This window comes from Malaclemys terrapin, chromosome 4 (assembly GCF_027887155.1).
Source record: "Malaclemys terrapin pileata isolate rMalTer1 chromosome 4, rMalTer1.hap1, whole genome shotgun sequence".
In the NCBI taxonomy this organism is placed as follows: Eukaryota; Metazoa; Chordata; order Testudines; family Emydidae; genus Malaclemys; species Malaclemys terrapin.
This window is the reverse complement of record NC_071508.1, coordinates 138,820,528-138,846,842: the sequence shown is the minus strand read 5'-3', so window position 1 is coordinate 138,846,842 and position 26,315 is coordinate 138,820,528. Positions and strand designations below refer to the sequence as shown.

Genomic DNA, 26,315 nt, shown 5'->3' with positions numbered 1-26,315 from the left:
ACCAGGATCTGTTGGCGTTACACTTACAGTCTGGCTCACACTCAATATTTTCTCTTTCTAAGTTATAAAGATAGGTTAACACCAGTACCATTAACCTCTAAAATAACATTTAACTCCAAGTCTCAGAGAAAGTCTGTGTTGGAAATTACACCCGCTCCCAAACATACATAATGATTACCTTTTCGTTTGCATCACTGACCCAGGATCTATTTATCATACCATAAAACAAAGGGGAACACTCAATTGTAACTGCTATTGATATATGCCTTACCTGAAATAGTACTACTGTGAAACTTGTTCAAACAGCCTGCTAGTCTCCAAGCAAATTTAATTGGATCAATTGTTTTAAGGCCAGTAAAAAGAGATTTGCCGTCTGTTTAAACTAAGAAGAAGGTGAGCAGTTTAAAAAATCTTTTCCACAAAGCACTGTATCAAGGCCCCAGTTCAGCGAAGCACTTAAGCACGTACTTGACTTCAAGCATATGAGTTTTCCATTGAAATCAGTGGGACTATTCGGGTGTTTAAGTACAGGGCTGGGCCTGAATGGGTACCTTTGGTACTTCCTCTGACACAAAATATCTCCCGAGGATATTGGTGTAACTGATAGATTGTTCACACAGGGCTTTGCCAAAGATTCAATAGAGGTGGAATTAATTAGGGCAACTTGATTTTAGTATCAAATTCATGCCATAAAGAATGTAGATTAACATAGGCTGTTGTGTTTTTAATCCAACAGCTTGCAATTTGTCTTTGTGTTCATTCTCCCTTCAGGCGGCAGGCTGTATTTATATTATATTATGATAATTTATGGATCATGTTAAAAAGAAAAAAATCTATGTTGGAAATCCAACACTATTTTAAAAGGGGTGTGCTAGTTTGGCCCCAGCATTCTCAAGAACTGTGGGAGTGGAAAGGGGATTTAGAGCAGCCTGAGTGGTGCAGCTATGGATCTAGTCCAATTTTCTCATAATATCCTTCAGATCTTGTAAAATACATCCTTGACACTGAAGATCCAGCCTCCCAGGAGGATAATTTGTCATTACAGTAACATATCTGGGAAGAAAGTCAATTGAGTCAAACACTTGCAATATCTCATAGACTACATGTTCTCTGCTTGTAGACATCAGATTGTATTATGAGCATGAACACAATACGAAATCACCTCTCATGAAATGAAAGGATTGTGGACAGGGTATTAAATCATGGCACAATGAGACCAGGCCATTTGCTCATCTCACAGCTTGTCTGGTCTTCAGAATTTTCCTAATTGAAAAACTGTTTACGCAGAAAAGCCGTTTCATTTGTACAGATTTGGAAGTATTAAATCCACAAATAATATTCAAAATCCATTTATGATTTTCTTGTTTTAAAAAGTTCAGGGAATGATCTAAAGTCCATTGAAGTCAATGGAAAAACTCCCCTTGACGTCAGTAGCCATTGAATCAGAAAATAAAAGAAAATAAAAATTATCAAATGGTACTTATTGGGACAAAGACAGACATTTACAGGGGGAAAAAAGCAAACTGATAAAATTTAGTAGCCCCTGTACTGCATATGCTGTTCTCTGATGACTGCACGGAGATTTGTGTTTACTCCAGTTCATCTAAACTCACATTTTAAAAAAGATACAGTGGCTATAAATGGGAAAATCCTGCCACTATTCTCATTTGAAATTATTGTGATGTTCTCCCTCTCCTGATGTTCAGAATTTGGCCAACTGTTGCTCCATCGACAATCTCATTTCTTTAGTTAATATTGAAGCCTCAACTTCCTTGACCCTTCTCTGTGGTTTTAAGTCCTTGTGTAGTATACAGACTTGGTTGGTTGACAAATTACTTCTGACAATGGAAAGAGATCACATGTGCTTGACAATTCTTTTAGATCTATCAGCAATTTTGGTACTGTTGACCACAAGGAAGCAGGGACAGTCTTGAAGACCTACACAGGGATAGGTATAGCTGAGTGGCACAGTTCATTTCTTCTGGAGAGAACACAGCCAGTAACATTGGACATTTGCTCTTCTGATCCATGAGCTCTTGTAATAAGTACAAGTTTCTGATCTAGCATCCTTCCTATTAAATAGGCACATGAAGCCATTAGGGGATATAGTGGGGCTGGCTGTGGTGTCTTCTGAATATTCAGATGATAGCAGTTTTCCTTCTGTACTTAGCAAGAAGAGCATTTTCAATGAAGGATCCTTCATTTACTCACCATTGGTTAAACAAAGCCCACATTTGTTGACTTGGGGATATTGCAAAGTCTGTTTCCTCAAACTTTCTTGAAATGGCATGTTGAACAAGGAGACTTAGTTTAGAGGGTTGACTGAGTATTTATCTTGTTGAATTATAGGCTGGACTGGTGTTAATGTTGAATGATACTATTATTAAGGTTGCCTGACACTTCCTGTTATAAGACCCTGATTTCAGTTGCTTATAACTTTGCCAAACTTTAACCAATTAGGCTAAAATTTTCCGTTGGGGGTGTCTATCTCAGGCTGAATTTTTTTTAACAAAAATTGTAGCCAACACAATTCTGTCTTTTCTGAGAATGAGGTTAGAGGAAAATACATTGATTTGCCCATGCTAAAAAAATTCTGGCAACTTTTTCTTTTAAAAGCTCTAGTGCCCCTATGCTTTGGAGAAGGATTTGACATTTGGCTGGGGGGGGGGAAGTGGGGGGAAGAGGGCTTCTGTGTCAGAGATGTGCCTTTTCTTTTCCCAGTGAAAATCCACCCAAATTTGGTGAAGTTTAAGACATTGAGAAATCATAGCGTGCACATGCTCAGTAGAGTCTTCTTAGATTTTAGCAGCTACATTCCCCAAAGATTCAATGCACACTGGGCATGCTCCAGCCAGGAGCTGAACATAACTTTCCTCTGCAGCTGTAGCTCTGGGCTGCTACAGGATGTGCTGGGTCAGGATGCCTGAAATGGAGGCTCCCTGTACTCTCAGTTCAGATGCTTTCCCAGATGGGTCCAGGCAGCATAGAAGAGCAAGGAATCTACCTGATTTAAACACAGAGACGTCAAGGACCAGACCTGCAGAGAAGGTGGGGGGACCAGACTGGGACAAGAAACCTAAGGGGTGGGGAATAGGACTGGAGGCTTGCACAGGTGGGGTGAAGAGGGAAACTGGGACTGAGAGTTGGGGTGGGGAAGGAGACTGGGACTGGGTGCCAGAGAGGGAAATGGCAGGGTGGGGGACTGGAAGCCAGTAGGTGGGGGGAAACTGAGATTGAAGAAAGGGAGGCGACTCAGACTGGATGGGCAAAGAGACTGGGACTCGGAGTGAGGGGGAACTCTGATACTGGACGAGGATCCTGGGGAATGAGATTGGGACTGAGAGCAAGTGGGGACAGGGAACATGGGCAGGGATGGTGGGAGAAGTGGAGCTGAGGTAGGGGAGATTGACAAATCAGATGAGGAGTTGTGTGGGGGACTGGAACTGGCTGATGAAGAAACTGAGAACAAGGACCTGGGGTGGAAGTTGGAATGGCTGGGCAAGGAGACTGGGACTGAGGCAGGGAACCTAGAGGGGTGGCACTAGGCAAGAAGACTGGGACCAGGATGAGAAGTCTGAGAAACCAGGGGATAGGACTGGGACTCATGCCCGATTCACTATACAAACAGCTTCTGCAACAAATGAAGCCAAGTGTCCTACAGATAAGTCTCTTTCACCACATAATCCTGATTCATCCCCAGAACAGGTCCATCCTGTGCCTAAATGAGGTAAGGGATCTGTGGAAAAAATAGTATGTAATCATGTAATTAAAAACTATCATAATTCATACGCAAAATGAGCTGATTTGAAGCACAGGGAACCTTAATTCTGGCATTTCCTAACTTTTGAGTACTTGATTTTGCAACCTTAATAATGTTCCCCTAACATAGTTCTTTGTGTTTATAATATATAATGTGCATACAGACACAGGCACACCACAGAGAGACAGCCATACACAGGAAATAAGAACCTAGGATAGGGCTTTCAGAAGCATTCAATGTTAGCCAAACTCTGCTCCCATTCACTTTACTAGGAGCAGATTTTGGCCAAAACTGAGGACTATTAACAATCCCATTCTTAGAGTCTTAGGGATAGCGGTATTTTTATAAAATTGACATAAAAAAAAACATAATACCCTGCAATTATATTTTTTATTCACGGCCATGAAGTATCACAAAAAAATCCCTTTTAAGCAACTCTGTAAATGTGTTTGATTTTAAAATGTTATCAGCCCAGCTCTGGTCTCATTTATACAAGTTTGAGTGTGACTTAAGTCAATGGAATCTGAATGGGGCACATCTTATTCTGAAAAAAAAATATTTTACAGAATAACATCTCTGTAAAAGACTTGTAACTGAATCAGTTAGTTACCTTACGATGATAACCTAGCATATCTTTCCTAAGGTTTGGAAATCTCTTTCAAGCATAGCATTGTAAAATCTAGGCAGAGCCTTCCTTTAGCTAACAACACTAACAGTATGTTGGACCCTTATGTGCACTGAATTGGTAAATTGCTCTGTAACTTTTTAATATTACAGGAGGATTTTTTCTTTCAGATACATTTCAATTTTTAAATTTGATTTAGTTTGACTTTTTTATTTATTAAGCTCTGGGCACATATACAAAAAAAAGATCAATCATACAAATTAAGAACAATGTCTGACACTTGAAATCCTCCCAAACCCACAAATTTGGGACTCCAAGGCAACATTTATTGACCCCGTCCCAAAAACCCCTGTCCCAGAAAAAAAGGTGGGGAGAAAAGAAATGCTTTGCAGTAGATCCAGAAGGTCAATAAATTCAGGTAGGCTAACCCAGCTGCCAATCACCTGAGTTATCTCCGCACTGAAGACGTACGTGTGTTGAACTAAAGAGCCAGGCTGTGGGAGGCAAGCACCAGGGTTCAGAACTTTTCCATAAAATGGGGTCCCAATTAAACAAGGGTCCTGCTAATTCAAATACCTCAACTGCTCTTAACTCTCACTATCATGACCAGAGGACCTTGTCTTTGAGATACCCATGATCTCAATCATAGAATGCCTTACATCACACCCAGAAATGATTTAGACACCAATAAAATGCAATCCACTGATAAGTGCGTGTTGCTCGGCCCCATCTGTGCCTGATCCATAGAGGATCTGAGTCTGCTGCGGCACTCAACTACAGAGCCTGGCTCTTTAGTTCAACACAGGTACGTCTTCAGTGCGGAAATAACTCAGGTGATTGGCAGCTGGGTTATCCTAGCCTGGGTGTGAGTAGCCACACTGCAAGGCCATCTCCAAGGTAGTGCATCCTCACTGGTGCTGTACTTACCAGTTTGTGTCCCCTTAGAACTTCTGGGGGCATATCCCATGGTTCTTTGTACTGCAATAAGTTGAACCACTCAGTGATTCTTTCCCAATGAATTGTGGGAGAACTTGTCTGCCCTTCTGGGCACCCAGGAGAATTGTGGGAAGGCACTCGAGGACTATCAGCACTCACCTGGTTTAGCCTCTGTCCTCACTGCAAAGTGGGTGGGTACCAGTCTAGGTGAAAGCTACACCTGGTCTCTTACCTATTGCCTCAGACAGGCCAGCTAGCCTAGGCTGAAAGCACCACTAGACTCCGGACAGAGGTTTTGTGTTTGGACATAACAGGGTTTAGGAGAAACACCTGAATATGAGCCTGGGTTAAGTCTGCAAAAAAGACATAACCAGAGAGACTCATGGTTAGGGCTTCATGTCTGTCACGGAGGTCATGGAAGTCACGGATTCCATGACTTCCTCCAACATCAGTGACTTCTGCAGCGGCCAGTATGGCTGACCCCAGGGCCGCCCAAGCAGTAGGCCCTGGTGGCCCTGGGGACAGCCACACCGGCCACTGTTGGAGTGGCTCTGCAGCCAGCCGCACCAGCCGCTGCTCCGGGGACCACCCAAGCAATGACCGATTTGGCTGGCCCCGGGAACTGCCCGGCAGCAGTCCTGAGGCGACCGGAGGAGTGGCTGGCCCCCGGGGGCTTTCCCGACACACACACACAGCAGTGGGCAGAGCAGCAGCGGGACCCCTGAGGCTTCCCCCTCCACAGCTGGTGCTGCAGGCCCCCCTGTTCCTCACCCCGCTGCCCACCCCAAGATTCAATCATGGGTATTTGTATGGTATAAGTCATGGACAGGCCACGGACCGTGATTTTTTGTTTCTTGCCCGTGACCTGTCCATGACTTTTACTAAAAATACCCATGATTAAATCATAGCCTTACTCATGGTTTTAGCTGTGGAAGTCCCTGGTTCAATCCACGATATCAGTAAAAATGGCCTCTGTCAGAGCAGCACAAATAATATATACTCCCTGCATATTCTGCACTAGCTAAAGCGTCCATCATATTGAAATCAAAGCTGGGGGACAAGACAGAGATGAACATCTTGATCAAGATCAAAGTTTGGTTTCCCCCCACCCTCATGATTTAGTCCTCAGGCCAGCTAAGATTGCATATGTTCATGTTTCAGATCCAGGCAAATATAAGCTTAAGAACACTGTCCTCTCTAGCTCCCACCGAGCTGTAGATCTTTTGGGAATAATTAACAGATCTCTCCTCTGGGACTGGGAGCCTGCTTCACGGCTCTTTGGAAGGATCAAAAACAATAATGCAGCAGAGATTCCAGACTTGACCTACCTGAGTTTGATTTAGAAGTTGTCTAGACCTACTGCACTGTACTGTAATGTTAAATTTCATTACAAAGCAATTAGTAAGTAAGAAGCAAGAAATAAGCACAGCTCCAGAAGGTATATAGCCGTGCAGTGAAAAACAAGCACTGCATCATGACATATAAGCTGTTCGAAATTTTACAAGTAAATCACTCTCAAAATTTTTTTTCAAGTTGAGCTACTTAAATAGAGCTTAGCCTTAAAATCCCTGGTTAACTTCTTAATGCTTCTTTTCTGAAGTTAATGTTCAAACAAATCTTCCAAACACATCATATATGCTCACAGGCCTTTTTTAGGTAATCAATTGATGTACTACAGACTCATGGATACTGATCTAAGTGCTAGTGCAAGAAAAATAAAAAGCAACTTTTTAAGGACTAGATTTAGGGCTGGACTCATTCTATATGTCTCCCTGTGGACGTAAGGGCATAACCTCTGCACAGGCTCCTAAGACCTTAGATCCAGATGAACAGAGTCCCATTTACACCACTGAAGTCAAAGGGAGTTTTGCCATTGACTTCGATCAGCGTAGGATTGAGCCTTTACTTCCCTCACAGAGCAGGTCGGCAGGGAGTGGATGGGGAGGGGCAGGGACTGGGTGAAGCCTTGGTTCCAACCCTCCCACTAATAGCCAGCAAGTGGAATGAGGCTTCTCGCCTGCCCAGCTGGGAGCAGGGTCTTAAACTGCCCCATCTTCTTTCCCCAGCTGGGCACAGAGTCCAACCACTCAGTTCTCCAGGGGAGCGGGGGCTCTCTTGTCAATTTCACAGCTCCTGCCCTTAGCATGTATTTAACAAAAGTAAGGATCATGTCAAATTACAATGACATCTACCTTGAAAACAAGGGATATTTTTCTATTTAGCCATTCAATTGTTTTTTTCTATGCCGTCTTTGGACTCCATTTTGCATATGTAAGCAGAGTCAGGATGAGCTCTACCCTGACATCTGGTGGTGAATTATGGCGAGTGTGGAAAAGAACTCCAGGGGCTGATCTTGTTTGCATAGGCACACCCACCTGCCTAGCATGAGACAACAGCAACTGATAGTGGTTACTTTGGATGGGGTGGGATCCCCAGTTTCTCTGTTATTGGGGCAGGAGGAATAAAATGTTGTTACCCTGATTATGTGAATCAAGGACAATGAAACTGTTTTATGACAGAGTGTCTCACCATCACCTAAGTAGCACTCGCTAGACAAGGGACATGGGTTCCACAACCCAGTGAATTGAGAGAGGATGGGTATTTATGCCTGATGGTATAGGCCCCTTTTGAGGGCTTGAAACACCAATTGCACTACCTTCTCTCTCCACTGTTAAGTGTTGGAGCTAACTTTGATTCCATTAGGAGTCTAGTTACAGGCTGCTGAGCTGAATTCACTTTGGGCCAATGGTGCACCAGCACTGGGGCTCCCCTACTATGAGCTGAAATCACAAAAGAGCTAAAGTTATTAAGAGCTGAGATCACTGAGTGCTGTGTTAAATAGTGGGGGAGCCTGAAGCAATATTGCTAAGCGGCTGGTGGAGCAGTTTGTGGGAACAGCTGGAGGAGCGGCGCGGAGCCTTGTGGGGATGGTTGGAGCGGCCCAAGGAACGGTGAGCAGAGCTGTTTGCGGGGATGGCTGGAGCGGCTCACAGGTCGGTGAGCGGAGTGGAGCAGCTCGTAGAGCAGAGCAATTCGTGGGACGGCAGGAAATGGACTGGCTCATGGTGAAAGCTGTGGCGGAACCCCACGGAGAGATAGCCGGTTGGCCTCGGATCACGTAAGGTGCCCCTTAACACCCTGCATGCCCCCCTTTTACTCTGGGGCTGCACTGACCAGGGACAGAGACTTTGGGGGTTGTTGGACTTTTGGGAGGTTGCTGGACCCCAAAGACTTTGGGGGCGTTGGACTTTGGGGACTCTGGGTGATTTTTGGGTTGCTGGATTCAAGAACCAAAGGGAAAGGACACGGCCCAATTTGCTGGGATGAGTCTTTTGCTCATGGTTTGTGTTATGAATCCTGTTTGTGGTGTTTTTCCAATTTAATGCTGATGTCGTTTACCTCATGCTATTAAACATTTTCTGCTACACTCAGACTCCGTGCTTGCAAGAGGGGAAGTATTGCCTCTTAGAGGCGCCCAGAGGGTGGTATGTAATTGTCCCAGGTCACTGCATGGGGGCTCGAGACGGTTTTGCATTGCGTTATTGAAACAGAACCCCTAGATACAAACCTTGTTGTTGCCAATTTAGATGGGCAGAAGGGTTACACATATGAGAACTTTATGCTCCAAATATTGTAAAGTGTTCTATTCCCTCCACTTCCTTTTGCATGAAGTAATTTGAATATTACAGATTTGTCCCACTGCAGTCAGTGTTATTTAGGTCTGCATCTGAAAAGATTCCTTCACTTGCCTTGTTTTCTTCCTAAACCCTCCCCTCCTTTTGCCAGAGAGAGAAGCAGGCAGGACTCAATGCTTCCCTTGAAAGTATTCCACATGGAATTAGCCCAATTAGACTCTGTGTTAGTTAGTGTATGTCTTACTAAAGATATGAATTAAAATGACTTCTGTCCCACATCTGTTTCCCAGTAATGTATGAAGTACATTAAAAAAAGAAAAAGCCAGATGAAAAGCGTAATTAAAATTCAATATCCTAGAGTTTAAATCATTGGCTAGAAAACTTGAATAGAATCTGACACTACAGACAAATACATTGGAACAAATTCATTCCTGGTGTAATTCAGAAAACTTCAATGGACTTGCATTAGGAATGAGTTTGATCCATTATAGCTGTATGGTATGCTTAAGCAAGACTACATTTATTCTTGGCCACGCTAAGCAAGCCATTGTATTTATTGCATTGTATACTTTTCTGCATAGCACAGAGGGAACGTGGTATTCTTCATATTTAATGACTTTCAGACTGCATGGAAATGAGAAATTGCCCAGGCTCGGTCTGATCACTTCTATCATTGTGTTACTCAGAGTTTTCAGCATGGTTTAACACTTAGCTTCACTAGTGATTCAATTCTGGGTGGGGTTTCTGTCAGCCACTTGGAGAAAACAAAAGTAGCTAACATTAGACTGTATCATTTAGTACCAGTGCTTCTTTCTTATTAAGTACGTCAATTCATCTTGCTAGCACATTGAAATCAGGTCTCATAAACCCTTCATTTAAGTACTTTAGGAAAGGTAACACTTTTGGTAAGTTATTGTAAATGGTATTGGTGCTGAACTAATTGAATCAGCTTTCAATTGATAACAATTGCTATTTTGTCTAGTAAAATGAATGCATGGAAGTTTCTGCAACTACTAGAACAGATCAAAATTGGTAATAAAAATGATATTATGCTATTAAAATTTCTCTGTCTCAGTGTGATATGTACAGATTTGTGTATTTCATCTAGTCTGACCTGCATAGAATTGGCCAAAGAATTTCATCATGACTAAAGCATATCATCTAGAAAAGCATCCAGTTTTCATGTGAAGAATTTAAAAGATGGAGAATCCACCAGATCCCTTGGTAGTTTGTTCCAATGACCAATCACCCTACCTGTTAAAAATGTGTGCCTTACAGTAGAACCTCAGAGTTACGAACACCTCAGGAATGGAGGTTGTTCGTTACTCTGAAATGTTCGTAACTCTGAACAAAATGTTAAGGTGGTTCTTTCAAAAGTTTACAACTGAACATTGACTTAATACAGCTTTGAAACTACTATGCAGAAAAAATGCTGCTTTCCCTTTATTTTTTCGGTAGTTTATGTTTAACACAGTACTGTACTGTATTTGCCTTTTTTTAAATCTCTGCTGCTGCCTGATTAAGTACTTCCAGTTCCAAATGAGGTGTGTGGTTGACTGGTCAGTTCATAACTCTGAGGTTCTTCTGTATTTCCAATTTGAATATGTCTCGCTTTAACTTCCAGCTGTGGGTTCTTGAAGATTAATATTAGGTGCAGAGGAACGTGCCTAAAATGAACCATTTGAAAACCCAGGCTGCTATCCAGTTCTACCACCACACAAATCCACCTCCATATCAATACTTCCTACTTCACTCTTTACAGTACCAGACGTGTTATTCCCGGGCCATTTCTCTGGCAGAGATAGGCTAAAACTTCCACTTTTTGCTTCATTACTAACCAGAAGCCTCCTTAATTTAAACCAAAATTCACAGCAATATTAAGAGCACCAATCATTTAATAAAACTATGAAATCTGTGCGTGAAGGATCCAGCCCTATTTAAGCTGGTGGGAAAACAATTTGAAGGAGCGTCTTCTACCTTCCAAAGAACTAATTTTTGGATGATTCTATTCTACATGAGTTCTTATACTGCACTTATCACCCTAGTATCTAAGCACCAGTACCCAAGTCTCCTCAATCCTATGCCATTTAGGGAATCCAGATTTACTAAAGGGGTGATGATAGCCTGGGTAATTCATGCTGACGGACCATGGGTCTTTGTCCCTCTCTAGTACCTGGCCCATGCATAATAGTTGTGCCTCCAAGCCAATAGCCTTGGTGGAAGCAAATGTTCAGGTTTTTAGAAGTCCCTGGTTCAATCCCCACAGACAATGCAACCCAGGGAATTGTTACACCTAATTGCAAATTCAGACAATAGCTGTAGTGAAGACAGGCCCTAAGTGCTGTGTAGCTCCCTAAAATAACCAAAGTCCCTTGGGCTAAGTGTTTTTTGGGGAAAAAATAAAAATCCAGAGTGTTGGCACAAATTTGTGATACAAGACATCTGTGCTTCTGGACAAACCGTGGAAATAGTGGATGACTTCATCTATTTAAGCAGTAAACTGTCATCAAACAGGTGCAGCCAGCCAGACATGCTAAGGAGCATTGGTTTAGCACTTTCACCCAAAAAGGACCTGCACAGAGTCTGGAGCCCAAAGAAGGAGAAACTATAGGCAAAAGTAAGGATTTATCAAACCTGCCCATTTCCAATCCTTAAATACGGATCTGAAAGATGGACATTGCTTAAACAATGTATCAGGAGGTTGGAGGCATTTCATACGCATTGCCAGCGGTAACTACTAGATATAAGCTGGTTTGACTTTATCAGTTATAGGGATGTATCATTGAGAAGCGGCCTTGAAAGGACTGAAGTCATCATTGGCCGCCTCTAGCTGCTCCTTTTGGATCATGTCGCTCACCTTGGAGACAAAGTCTCCAACACATCGAGAGTTAAAAAAAAAAAAAATCAGATCTGAGGTCAGGAGGGGACACTGCTCAGTCACAGACTGTCAGTGGTTGCATGGTCACCCACAATTAACCTGGCTGCACCAAATCAGTAATAACCCTGTGGAGCACTTAGATGCCTGGAATAAAGCCCCACAGTATGGTCACGGGCATTCAGAGCTACAGACCTCCACTGCGTAAGCACAGTACTGTTGCTGCTGTTGTTGCAGACCTTACATATTTATAAATACCACTGAAATCAACAGGAGTTTTGCATAAGTAAAAACTTTGGATTCAAGCCTTTCTTTAAAAAAAAAAAAAAAACTGGTCCCAAATCTTTTAGACACTTTCATTTTTACTTCAACAGTTAACTAGGTGGCCTGATTTTCAGAGCTGTGAACCCAGATTTTCAGAACTGGGTTAAGATGCTTATACTTCCAAGTCTGAACAATTTAGCTTTTTCTTTTTAAACTGGCTTGAGCTAAAAGTGCATCTAATATTTTCCAATTAATGATGACACCTGGCATTTTTCTGATTTCTAGGCCTGCATTATCCTACCCATTTTCCTAGCTATGGCAGGTAATCTGCAAAAGAATTATTCAATTTCTCTCTTCAAGTATTTCTCTTTTCTCCAACATATTTTACCATGTTTTCCTATCTCCCTAATACCACTTAAACACATAATTCTCCATCTATCGTGTCAATTTAGATTGCTTTCACTGTGTGGTTCTCCCTCTCTCTCTCTCATTATCCTACCTTTCTCCCTACCTGTCACATCATCCAAATCCTCTTAAGCTAGTTATAAGATGCCTCTATAACTCTTACTGCGTAAAGCTACACCTCTTCATCTGCATCAAATCATCCTAATTCTCTCCTAGATCTTAGTGTCATAATCCTTTTCCTCCACATTTTGCTGCTGTGACTCTACTTCCACTGAGCAATAAAATTATGTTGATTTGCAGTCATATACACCTATGGCTGAATTCTCAAAAAGCTTTCAGCAGCGGCCTAACTCTGTTCCCAGTGAAATCAGTGGTAAAATGCCCAGTCTGGCCAACATTCCCTGCTTTTGAACATGCTACCCCAGCGTTCTCTTTCCATACGTTCCCTCATTTCAGGTTTCTTGGCACATGCTTCCTATTTCTTTCCTATCTACAGTAACTGAATTATGAAATAGTTAATTATTCACACTGTGGCCAGTAAAAGAAATACTGAGATCCATATGCTTATATTCAATAAATTAATTACTGTATAAGAAACTACAGGAACCCCCTGATCATATATATATATACACACATATACACATACATACATACATACATACAATCGATAGATAGGTGATAGATAATCATTAGTTTATGGCATAGAATGGAGAGTGTGTATCTTAAAGTCGACTTGGGGAGCTAGTAGTTTACATTTTGTTCTCTCTGGACCAAATTCAGATGCGTGTGCACTGTGCATGCAGGGCTACTGGCACCAGAGATCCATACTTCTAAACCTCCTGCCTTTCCCTTCAATGCTCACTGAGGGTGCACTGTAGGGCCCGACAGAGGAAAAGCTACAACATGGGATATCTCCTCCTTCCCCACCACTCCACCACCTGCCTTCATCTCCACTGGATATGGCCAGTGCATCTGATGAGCCCTGTGGGGAAAAAAGGGGGTTGGACTTATGATCTGCAGGGGTCCAAAGTAAGAGCAGAGCCCAAGATTTCCAGAAGGCAAAGAAAACCAAGAATTTCCTCCCTCCTTGCTGTGGGACTGGAGGGGAATGTTGGACCAGTCTGCAAGTTGAAGAGCTTGTATAGGACTCTGTGCAGCCACTTGGGATTAACCCTGCCTTTGGGCCATCCTTCACTGCCAAGGCATGTGCCCAAAATGGAGCAGAAAATTTTTCATAAGTGCTAGGTCAATAGGTGCTGATTCCACAGCAACAATTTCTGATGGGTATGCCTTGAGCACTGCTTCAACATGCAGCTTGAAGCCAAGTTCCTTACCCGTTCCCTCCTTTTTTCTTCAGTGCCACAGTGAACAAATTGAAACCAAGGCACTTTCCAGAAGAAAAAGGTAGAAACATCTGTCCTAGCTCAAGGAGAAAATTGAGCCACCTTCTCATCAGACCTATAGCATGTGAGAATATTTCTCACAGCACTTCCAACCTGAATATCTCAATTTCCTTATCACATCAATATCATTTTGGAGAATTGCTGGTACCAAGCCCAGAAGTTCTCTCACAGGAAAGCAGTCAGTTCAGAAAAATCAAACCCAAATGAAGATAAAGCCCAAACGAATACAACCTTCCAGAAAACAAAAAACTGCAAAAAAGATTTAAATTTAAACTGTAATAAATAAAGACACCCGCCATCCCCATCAGAAAAGACTTCACTTGCAGGCAGAGAAAAAGGAAAATTGAGCCAGGAAGAAGAGCTCAGTGCCTTATTATACAGGTGACTTCTAAGCCCCCTAGAGTCTGTTTTTCAGGCACTAATAACTAGATTCCTAATAGCCGCCCTTCTTTGAAAGGTTCCAGAGCTACATGATGAAATACATACACTGAGCCAGTAATTTCTTGTATACTCAATATCCTTTTACAAATATCCGAGGTGAGTTACTTTCCACGACACATTAGAGAAAGAAGTTAGCAAACTGCAAAACTGCATATAGTTTATATGCCGTAATGCATGTCCTGCTCGTTTTCCACATTCAAACACACAAACCTGAAGACCCATGATATTTTTGTAAAGTCAGGCTCTTGTTAACATGGAACAAGTATTTCTTCCTATGTTAATAAGCTATGGTAGATTAACAACCTTGTTAGGATCAGCTTCTTACGTGGATTGTCTGTATAACTTGATTCCAGATAGACAGCTCTCATATGAGCTTGCATTTAAACTGCAAGGATTATTACTTCTGTTACACTTGCTATAAATAAAATGGAACAATGTCAAAAGATTATACTAAGCAGAAAGGCAGGGGTGGCATTTAAAAAGAGCTTTGCAAAATCTGTACCAAAAAACCTGCATTAAGAAATAGGGGTGTGGATTTTTTTTAAAGTGAGGCTATATAATTGCAGTGATAAGAATTCTTTAAGGATTAAAAAAAATCACTTGTATTGTTCAAACAAATAACAGTTCAAATAATAAAAAATGAACACTGACTTTTTTCATCTGTTTAGCGTCCGAAGGATACGAGGCCCCAAAAGGAAACTAAAATGAGTTCTGATACCATTATGGCTGCATTTTAATATTGAATTTTGTCTACAGTGATTCATGTATGCATTATTACTTGTAGTTATTGCTTGTTTCTCCATTACCTTAGCCTGCAAGCTTGATTATTTTTAAACATTATTAGGGCTAAAAGTTAAGAAGCTTTAATTCAGTGGCCTTTTAAGATTTGCACTTTTTTCTCAAGTAGTCTCCAAAAATTCAAGATATGGCTCTCATTAAGCCTTTTAAAATTAAGACCATACAGACAATAGTGGTGTTCATCTCTCAAACAGAAATTGAAAAATAAGTTGCAAGGAGGAAAAGAAAAACAGCAGGGTATAAATAGCAATTATGGTCAGGATTTTCAAAAACATTCAGAGGTGGCCTTTTCTCTGCTCTCACTGAAGTCACTGGGAGCTTTACCATTGACTGCAGTGGAAGAAGAGTGAGGTCAACAGTGAACAATTTTTAAAATCCTGCCCCGTAACTTTATAAATCACGCACACCACCGATATTCTCTTATATTGCTTAGCAAGACACCTTCCCTTCCCATACAGAACGTTGCTTAGTGGAAAAACCCAACCACCAAATTTTATCCTCCAATGTTTGCAGAGTTTCAATTCTAGTGAGTATAAACGTGGCCCTAACCAAATTTAAAATTAGAAATAACCCAGTGCAGTCAATTTCATACAGATTGCAATTGCTTACCTCGTCCACATTCTCAAAGGCATTGATGATGTCATAAGGTAAACAGGACAGAAGGTCTATCACAAACCAAGTTTTCAGGTAGTTCATCCTTATGAGTTTGGGATCAGATATAACCTCTCCCCCAGGGCCAACAAAGGTTGTATGAAAGTTTAAAACAATGTCAACCAGAAAAATAACATCCACCACACTGTCCAACACCAGCCAGGCTATGTTGTTCTGTTTCGTTTTGAAGGAGACATTGTAGGGAACCATAATTGCTGTATAGAAGGTTAGAATTAAGATGACCCAGTCCCAGGTGGTCTTAAAAGCACAATAGTGTAAAATAATGTGCGGTGGAGTCTTTGGAGCTTCTTGTTTATACTGAGGAAGAATATCAGACCCGAGCTGGAGAACCTATAAAAGGAAAGAAACACATATGTTATGGCTTTCAGTTAACATTCGTTATAATGGGCACTTTCTGAAATTGTGTAATACACAGAATTAAGGAAAGAATGTTTTTGTTATACCCTGAAGGTTCCAAGGCTACCTGTAGATTCTAAATTATTTAATTTGTTAATCTCATGAGCTCATCAGTGCATAAATCATGTAGGAAAGGGTGGAGGTAGCTATCACTCAATGAATGGGAAAAGTGTAAAGCGTAAGGGTAATCTTACAAAAACAAAGATCATTTGCAGACAGACAGAGCGAAAACAAGGCCAACAACTACTGCTCAAAAAGTTCAAAGTAAAGTACTCTGCCAACTAACTGGCATGAGGCCCATCTGGATACAGCTGTGTCAGCTCATGCCCTGCAGTTAAAAATATGAGATCCCATTCATACCTACAGGTACTGGAAAGCTTAGCATTCATACTTGAACTCTCTCTGAATCTAAAAACAAGCCAAAACATTGTCCTGCTCAACGATCTACTGAACTATAGCCTCATTGGCCAACTTCCTTTTAAAGTAAAATACAATATTCATAACATCTGGTCTAACTACTTGCAATTGTATGACTGGATAGGGTTGTAATGTTTGCTTCCTTACCTTTCTCTCCAGACTGCACAAAACGTTGTTGCCATTAAAAAGTCAACACTAATGATGACTTATTATTTTTCATTTGCACACAGTCTCATTTCCAACTCACTAATGAAAATACTAATAGTACTGGACCCAAGACATATTTATAAATTAAATACAGTTTCAAAAGTTTGTATTTTCTGCACACTCACCTTTGTAAAATCTAGAACTGCAAACCTTGTAAAAGAGCCAAAACAATTTATTCTAGCTAGTCTAATTATCACTTATCTCAATGCAACATGAGAAATTTAAGTGGGTAGGAACAGTTATTACCCCTATTTACTAACTTATTGAGCTGCCAAAAGAGATCTATATATATGATGGAACCAACAGCAGATTTAGGATTTTGGGTTACAAATGGGTATTAGGATAGAATAAATGCATTCAGTCTCCAGGAACTGATTGTACTACCACATCACTTGCAGTACCCCTTACTGGAGCTAATGTACCATGTTAACAGTGGCCGCTACATGGCAAACAGAACTGTCGTACTTGTCAAAATGCTCAAATCTGGAATGTATTCTTGTTGAATAGGGAGTGAGTGAGTCTGAAACGGACAGAACAATATTTAAGTGCATGAATCAAAGTATAAAAGTGTTGCAATCTCAAATTTCCAGTCAATGTTTTTCATTCTTCTTTGCAGGAGGAGAACGGGGTGTTGCTAAGATTAGGGTGTGAAATCCTGGCTGCATGGAAGTCAATGGCAAAACTCAATGGAGGCAACCAAGCAAGGCTTTTACTCAGAGCAGACAGTAGACGGTGTTGTTAATTTAACAAACCATTCAAAATAAAGTTCTCCAATCCCTCCTTAAGTCCTTCCATTTACTCTTCACTCCCTCACTTCGCCTGCCTGTAGCCTCGCTCCCAAGCCCCCAGGTCCTCTGTTGGAGCCTGCGCACTCCCAGCAGCCTCTGTACTTCACTCTGGCCCCCCTCAGCATCCCACTCTCTGTAGTATCCTGCTGCACTTTGTAGGGGAGCCAGCTGATCTCTGCTTGCACGTGCCTCCTTAGTAACTAGGGCTGGCTGGCCCCAGGTCTCTATTCAAGCCTTTAAGGGGCCAGCCACCGTTACAAATTAAAAGAAAAAAACATGTTCTGTGCAACAGCTAACGACGTAACTGATCCAATGGGCATTACCCTCATCCTCCTCCCTCGTCCCCTCCACTCTCTGTTACTCTCAACTGTTGTGTCTCATTTCAGATTAGACTGTAACCTCATTAGGGTAGAGACCATGTCTCTTTCTGTGCTTTAAATACCATCATGCTGCGCTTGACATGGCAGGTGGGCAGCAAAAGCTTTGACTGTGGAGGACAATGAATGATAGGGACCATTGCACTTCATGCTGCTCAACTGTACTCTGAATTGCTTTCGTCTGCAAATGACAAACTCTTAATAATATTGAAACGTGGGCAGCATATTCTGCCCTGCGTAAGCTGTAGCTCATCTGGAGTGGCAAACTTCTTGCCCAGAACTAGTGGCCCCAAACCAGGTTCACAGAGCACTGAGAAGTCATTGAGACAGAGAAGCTAGAGATGGGAGCAACCCATTACATCACCGCGGCTGGCTCAGTGCCTGTGGAGGATAGTTCATGGAAAAAACCAGCAGTGAGAGTAGTGGAAAACAGTAGAAGATTTCAACTTTGATTTCATTAAAGCAGAACTGTTATTATAAATGTGCACAAAAACTACGAAGAGAACAGGATGCATTTTATGCTGCCATCAATCTTTAACACTGAACTCAGTACAAAAGCCCTCTGGCACAGAGAGACTGGGACTGTCACTTTCAGTAACTCATCTATTTTGGCAGCTCCCACTTACCACTGGGCTCAGAGAAGATAGCAGCAAATCTTTTTTTATTGGTTAACCTGAAAGCATTCACCTGTTGCATTATTTGCACTGTTAAAGGAATGTTTGCAGGCTAACAGTGGATTTAATTTACAGCTTTTAAAGAACAAGAGGTGATAAGAATACAGGAGGACAGACTTTCAGAGCTGGGTGCAACAGATGCATGAACAAAAACACATGTGCACTCTCTGTGCATGCAAATCGCCATACAGCCAGACAAGGACTCTTGTGAGAGAGTACCTCAATCCTCAAGCAGTCCAATTTATTTCATTGGGATGACTTGAGGAGCAAATTACTACTCACTGGGAGTAAGGGTATCACAGTCTGGTCATATGGGAGTGTAAAACTGCATACAGATAGCAGGGGGGGAGGGATAGCTCAGTGGTTTGAGCATTGGCCTGCTAAACCCAGGGTTGTGAGTTCAAGCCTTGAGGGGGCAAAATCATACTTGGTCTTGCTAGACAGGGGGCTGGACTTGATGACCTTTCAGGGTCCCTTTCAATTCTAGGAGATAGGTATATTATATTATAACTATGCACCTTGTGGTGCACAGTTACCTAATTAATGCACCAAAATGGCAGTTACACAAACACGAACAAAGGGCCATGCAAGTAATAGAGGTCTGTGCATTTTTGCAAGGGAATTAGTCATGCCATTGCCCCATCCAGAAAAGGTGGCTGTATGTATTTAATATGCTCTTTCACATAAGTAAAAGATGTATTTTGAAATCAGTAGCAGGGAAGACTATTCTTTATATTAAAATGTCAGTTAGTAATGATGCCAATTCTTTTATGCATCACTTCCTGTCTTTTAAACAAGGGAAGTCGGGAGTCTGTCTCACACTTACTTCAGCTAATCTTGAGTGTTTGTGCACCACCTCAGCTTTGTTCATTGGCGTTAGCTGCTGCAGAACACTTCGGCTGTTAGTCAAAGCTCGTGTCAATCGAGCAAACTTTGTCCAACCTGTGAGGAAGAAGAAAACGTGCAAGTTGGATTTAGTTACGATTCAGCAAGTGCAAATCTCATTCATGTGGACTGATGTTAGTTTCAGATTTCAATGGTTTCTATCTCACTTACTGCACGGCATGGCATCAGACTCCAGACTTACATCCCCTGCAAAACAGAAAAATACCAACCTGTGCTGTAGATACCTCTGCTAATCAAGAGTAAAAATGACTAAAACTAGCACACTTTGGCATTTGCTTTCTTTTGTGTTTTTGAGAGACAGACTATGCTGGTGTTGGAGCCAAATTCCAAGGCCACTGGAGTCAACAGAAAGACTCCCATTGATTTCAGGAGTCTTTGCATCAAGCCCATCTTGAGTACTGCTGCTGCAATCTGGAGAATTCTGCCAGGGGCTGATCCAAAGCCCAGTGAACCCAATGGACAGACTCCCATTGATTTATGGAGACTGGCTCAGGCCCTACATACCTAAAGTTATCCCTTCTTTTACCCGCCTCCCACCCCCAAAAAAAGATTCAACACCAAAAATAAAACTATAGAAACAAAAAAAATATATAAATTGAAATTAAAAGCATGTTGATATCAATGCTGCTGGATGAAAATTCATACAGGTCTCAAGAAGTCACTTAAAAATAGACTGAGGACTACATTGTAAAACACAGTTAAGAAATGAATTCAGTTGTTAAACTAATGATAAAGAGCTACCTTAAAGGTGGCTTGGGAGCCACACAGCAGGCTGCCACTGGTGAAACTGCTTTCATAATTCAGCGTGGCGCAGTCTTTGCTTTATCACTGATAGCAACACAACTTGGGAGCTGTGGCACTATGCCTTCCCAACCAAACAAATGCCAGGATGTTATAGTGGTCGGGTATGTGTAAATGGGTGAGAAGGAAAAGGGGTAAAGGAGAGGCAATGAAAATCCACAGCCCTTAAGCAGGATAGCATCCAAGCATCGGCCATAATGAAAATGAAGATCTTTCCCTCGGATGCTGGTGGGAAGGAAACACTCTGGAGTTACAACCAAATAGATGTAATTATTCTTTAAAAAAATCCTTGCTTTAATGTATGCATTTTTGTATTGTGTATACAAGTACATATGTTTGATGCGACAGTCACTTCCTTGCTAAGTTTCAAGTCCCTGCTCCAAAACACATGAGCACTAGAGCATCTCAAATAAAAGGGACAACAGATTTTTTTTTAACATGGCAAAACAACATATTTGTCCCTAATCTCAATCGCAACAACTGCTGAACTAATTTAGCTAAAATTTCCCCACAAATTCTAACCTGATGGAGATGTTCTCCATGGAAAATTTCATCCCAAACAGTTGCAAGTTGGCAAAGTTCTAAGCAACTGAAAACAAAGTCTTATAATGGGAAGTGTCAGGCAACCATAATAATAGGCAGTGCCACCAATTCTGCCTATAATATAGTACTAAGTATTCTATGACATATATACAACAACTGAAAACAGGGTCTTATAATGGGAAGTGTCTGGCAACCTTAATAATAGGCAGTATTACTTGCCCCCAACTATAATACTATATTTTAGTAGTGTGTTTTAAAAAATTATCATTATTAAACTACACATCCCTTCCTCTTTCTTAGTCACTATCAATCCAACTCTAACGGTCTTAGAGAAGGCCACAGAAACAACCTAAAGGGCTTTTCTATAAATAAAAAACATCATACCTTTAAAGTCCTTTATCGCAGGAGCTTACAGGACTTGAAGGAAGTGTTGGATCCTGTTGTAAAAGTAGAAATCTCCCCACTTGCATAGTTCCTAGCTGGTGAAGAGGTGAAATACCAGACTTTAAAGGGTCAAATGCTTTCTCTGTACAGAAAAGCAGTTGCAGGTGAAAGATTTAATATTGCCTAACATGGGAATTGGGCAGGTGTAGTGTAGGGGGAAATTCCACATTTGGGAAAGGAAGAGGGAAACATTTATATGTTATGTTGATTCGTATTTTTAAATAGCAATTGTTTGAAGCCACTCAGGGATCTGGAATGTTAGGAGAGCCCCCCACTCCCGATTAGTGACCCAAAAGCATGTGGGATAGTCAAAGGTGCTTTACTTGTATATCGCTAAGTCGAAACTGCAGTGTAAAAATGCATAACATCCCTGAACTTTTATTGTTTAGTTATCCAACTATAAGCCTTAATTGTGAATTGCCAATAACATGGTATGTTCTTTTTCTTTTCAGTAGTTGTTGATATTCAATTAGGAACACGTACTCTGCTCTGTTAAACAATGTCAAAACAGATTTCACTGTTTGAGTATGAACTAATCATTTCTAGTGCAAAAATCTTCTGTTTTCTTTTGTTTTTAATTGCCCTACAGAATCAGCAGGAAAGAGGGACAAGGAAGAAGTAAATAAAAAATGTCAGAAGAGCTTTATCTTTCTTAACCAGTGATTTCAGAGAGCAGCTGGGCACATTAGTGGAATTATGACAACTCTATGCCGATGTTTCACATAATTGCTAGAGGCCACGATACACCACACAGATTCCATTCAGTACTTTCCAGTCACACCACAAGAACCACAGAAAAAGAGCAACTCTGTTCAGTGGTGGGATCACCCACCTGCATACAATTGTGAATATATGGCTATACAGACACATTGTCCATTCCCCCTGTATGGAACTTCCACTGGTATCAGTGGGAGTACACAGAGGTCAAGACTTAGGGCTTGTCTACACTACGCAGCTTTTAGCAACAAGGCTGTGTCGACACAGCCTTTTCACTAAAAAGTCAGCGCCCGTGAACACTCTCTATCGGTATTTTGTTGGCACTTTTGCCAACAAAATACTTCCAGCCCTGCGAGCGGCAGTAGCTTTGTCAGCAGAATAGCGCTCCTGCCGACAAAGCTGCGTTCACACTGCCATTTACGTTGGCACAACTTTTGTCTTTCGTGCTGGGGGTGGGGCGGGGGACCTTTTTAAGTACCCATGAAAGACAGAAGTTTTGTCAACAACGTCGCAGTGTAGACAAGCCCCAAGTCTTTAGTCTGTAAGCATTTCCTACAACCCAGAGATTACAGGAACAGGAAGGTCATCAGTGAAGCCAAAACTGCTACTGCCAAATATCTGGACTCCATCCAGGATTCCTTCATTTGTCAGATTTATCTCAGCTTAGTCAGCTAGACAGAACTTTCTAACGGCAGATGGTCACTGAATCAAGATTTACTTTGTTCCCTGAAGTTCAGATCATTAATCTGCCTAGTGATTAGATGAGGATTTTTTTGTTTGGTACTGTAGATGATAGGGAATGCCCCACAACTCCTTTTTTCATCTCTCTTTCACGTAGCACCTTCAATACGTGATGAATTGCTGGTGGTCTCCATTTAAGAGAAATTTGGATTGAAAAATACCTCCCCTGTTGCAATCAGAAAACTGGTGAGAAATTCCTAACAAAGCCATGGATAAGAAAATCATCTGTTCTGTACTCTGTATTCACCACGAATAGGTGATGCCTAGGGCAATCGTCTGGGGAAGACATATACTCATTCAACCCCTTTTTGTATAAGACAAACACAATAATAGTGCACTTTTAGCTCTAGGAGAAAAGGGAGGAAAAATATAGCTTTTAAAATAAATTCATCTTGGCAAGTTTATCCAATGACACATGAAAGACATCAACCAAATTTTGATTCATAGATTTGGAGGCTAGATGGGACCATTGTGATCTACTAGCTTGACCTCTTTCATGACACAGACCATAGAATTTCACCTAGTGCTTCCTGCATCAAAGCCCATAGCTTCTGGTTGCACTAAAACCGATCTTTTAAAAAAATCCAATCCTGATTTAATTTCTCAAATTCTGTGCTGACTTCCACCTTGTAAAGTTCTATCAGAGCCATGGGTTTGCTCGGGAAGGAAAACGGTATATAAGATGGCCTAGAGTGACCCTACAATAAATCAAAATGAGGTCCTGCATATGGTTTTCATCTAATCTAATCTATCTAGCTATGATGTTATTGAATAAATGCCAAACTCATATATGCAACCCAATAAAGTCACAGCAACTGCAAGGTACTGGAGTCTGAGTGGAAGACGAGAATGAATTCAGGCTGTCTTGTTCTTCTTTTGCATCTTAAATAATCATTACAGGATAAACGACAGTATTTCTTGACACTGTTGTAGACTAGCTAAATGCAGAATTATATTTAAAAGTTGTGTGTGTTTAAATATGCAAGACACTATTTGCATGACTGGCTAGTGCTGTCAATGATCCTTCAAATGTCACCCAATTTATTCCTTCTCTTTCCTACTTCAATATAGCACAGACTTAGAAAGAATTATTATTTTATCATGTGTGTGAGTGACCTCCTGTCCTAGCAGTTATTCTCACTGTGGGAGGAGTGCAGAAGCTGCACAGATTTCAGGCGTAACACAAAGAAAGAATGTTCTATAGGAAAAAGAAAGGTCTGTGTCCTGCTCACACAGCTCCATCTGAAAAGCCTGACGTTGAGTTATCCCATTCAAGTTGCTAGGAACATAGGAAATACCAGACCAGACCTGAAGTTGATCCTGTCTCCAACAGTGGCCAATACCGAGTGCTTCAGAGGAAGATGAAAAAAAGCCAGAAGACAATTTGGGGGATAACCTGCCCATAAGAGAAGTTTTTTTTCTTAAATTAGTTTCTGGTCCATGCACTGTGTGATGCTGTATGATTAAAGATGAGTATTTATATCATTGATATTACCACTGTTATACATTTGCAACAAATCTTGCACAAAGTGTATCATGTAAGGTGTCAATGGAAAAGTTATAATCTATCAAGTGTGATTATCCTGATTAAATCCATGCATCATCTTTGTATCTGAAGTTATGAATATTGGCTATTATTTGTATCTCCAACATGTGTTTTGTTCCTGGGTGACAGCCTCCAGATAGCTGTCTAGCCCTGATGCAAATGTATGTGTTGATGGCCCATTAAGGACACTCCCCTCCCACAATGGGCCATCGAAGAAACTCACCCAACCAAATAGCTCTTCCTGTGGATACCTCATCCAGCGAGGAACCAATGGCCACTCCCTGTGATAAAACATGTAGGGGCATGTGATATGCTCATGTGACCCTGTACTCCATCTTGGGCCAGTAACTTTCCATACACAGGGCTGTGGGCTTTGTTTGGGACAGTAAATTTCCAGGCACATGGCAAAAAGACCTCTGAGGCAACTCCATTTTGCCTCTATCCTGCTCTAATTCTCTGGACTGTGGACTTACAACTAAAAAGGAGCATCATGAACTATGGACTGAGGACCTTCCAATCTTTTGGAAGTTACCAGAGAGACTTTACAAGCCATCAGTCTATTCCATCACTGTTACAAACCTGATATAAGGACTTTGCAATCATTTGCATGTATACGATCGACTAACCATTTATAACTCTCTTCTTTCCTTTTATTAATAAATCTTTAGTTAGTTTATTAAGGATTGGCTGACTGTGATATTTGGGTAAGATGAGAGATACATATTGACCAGGGGCTAAGTGTCTGATCCTTTGGAATTAGTAAGAACCTCACATATGGTGAACTGGCTCAATAATCTCTCACTATATTAGATTTGGTTACCTGGATCGGAGTCAAGGGCTGAAATGGCTAAAAGGGACAACTTATTAACCAGTGTCGTGCTACAGAAGTTCTTTGTTACTGACTTGGTGAACCTAAATATAGACTAAACCACTGTCTACCCTGTTTCTGCCCTGAGGTGGCATTCTCAGTGTGGTCCATCCCAGGCACCGAAACATGAGAATTTACATCCCTGTCTTTAAAATATCCTCCATAATCTGAGGATGTTCTCATTATCCATAGAAATCTTCTATCCTCAAATTCAGGAGTCCATTGAAACCTTCCTCAATCCTGCCTGTAAACTCGGATTGAGACTGCTGCATGTCCAGAAAGTCAAAGGTAAAATTACCAAAGGGCTAGAAGGGACCACAGGGGTCATCTAGTCTAACCTCCTGAAAGATGCAGGATTTGTGTCTAAACCATCCAAGACAGATGACTACCTAGCCTCCTTTTGAAAACCTCCAGTGAAGAAGCTTCTATGACCTTCCTAGGCAGTCTGTTCCATTGTCCTACTGTCCTAATCAGTACCAAGAAGAGCAGTACTATCACCTCCCGTGACTTGCATGCTATGCCTCTGTTAATGCAACCCAATATTGCATTTGCTTTTTCTGCAACAGCAGCACATTGTTGACTCACGTAGTTGTGTGTGTTTAACAACTCCAAACTAATATGAGCCGTAGGGCCAAAATGCCGCTAGGCATGAAAGAAAGGTTCAGAGGCTGAATGACAAGAACTATTCTTTCTCCCTTTCCCACCTGCGGTACACGCTACTGCAGCTGAACTGTCGTTTTTCATGCTGCAACTCTTTTCCTCTGCAGTTTTCTTCATAATTTTATATTTTACCACAAAGGATTCTCTGCACCTCTTGTTCTAATTATAGTTGTTATTGGGCAGGGGATGAGGTGCAAAGTGATGGCCTCTAGTTTTTGGGCTGTCGGTTAGAGTGACAGTATCAAGGTGCCACAACCTAGGTCCTGCATGTTGCCAGAGATGAATTCGTGTTGTACCTGAAACATGCTGGGGCAAAGGTTTCTCTGAGAGGAGAAATAGGGTAACAAATTGATCTTTTTTTAAAAAATAATTTTTCCCCGTGTTTATTTTAAATGTGAGCTGCGGTAACACAAGAG

The 26,315-nt window shown here is 41.4% G+C and overlaps 1 protein-coding gene across 1 annotated transcript in view; it reads right to left on the bottom strand.

Annotated features, from left to right (window-relative positions):
• KCNH5 (potassium voltage-gated channel subfamily H member 5) overlaps positions 1 to 26,315 on the bottom strand; it is a 227,699-nt gene that overhangs the window by 160,724 nt on the left and 40,660 nt on the right. Inside the window, exons 5-6 of the mRNA XM_054027148.1 lie at positions 19,500 to 19,615; positions 15,752 to 16,144 (exon numbers count right to left, since the gene is read on the bottom strand). Coding sequence (XP_053883123.1) covers positions 15,752 to 16,144; positions 19,500 to 19,615 — 509 coding nt within the window. The remainder of the gene's footprint in view (positions 1 to 15,751; positions 16,145 to 19,499; positions 19,616 to 26,315) is intronic.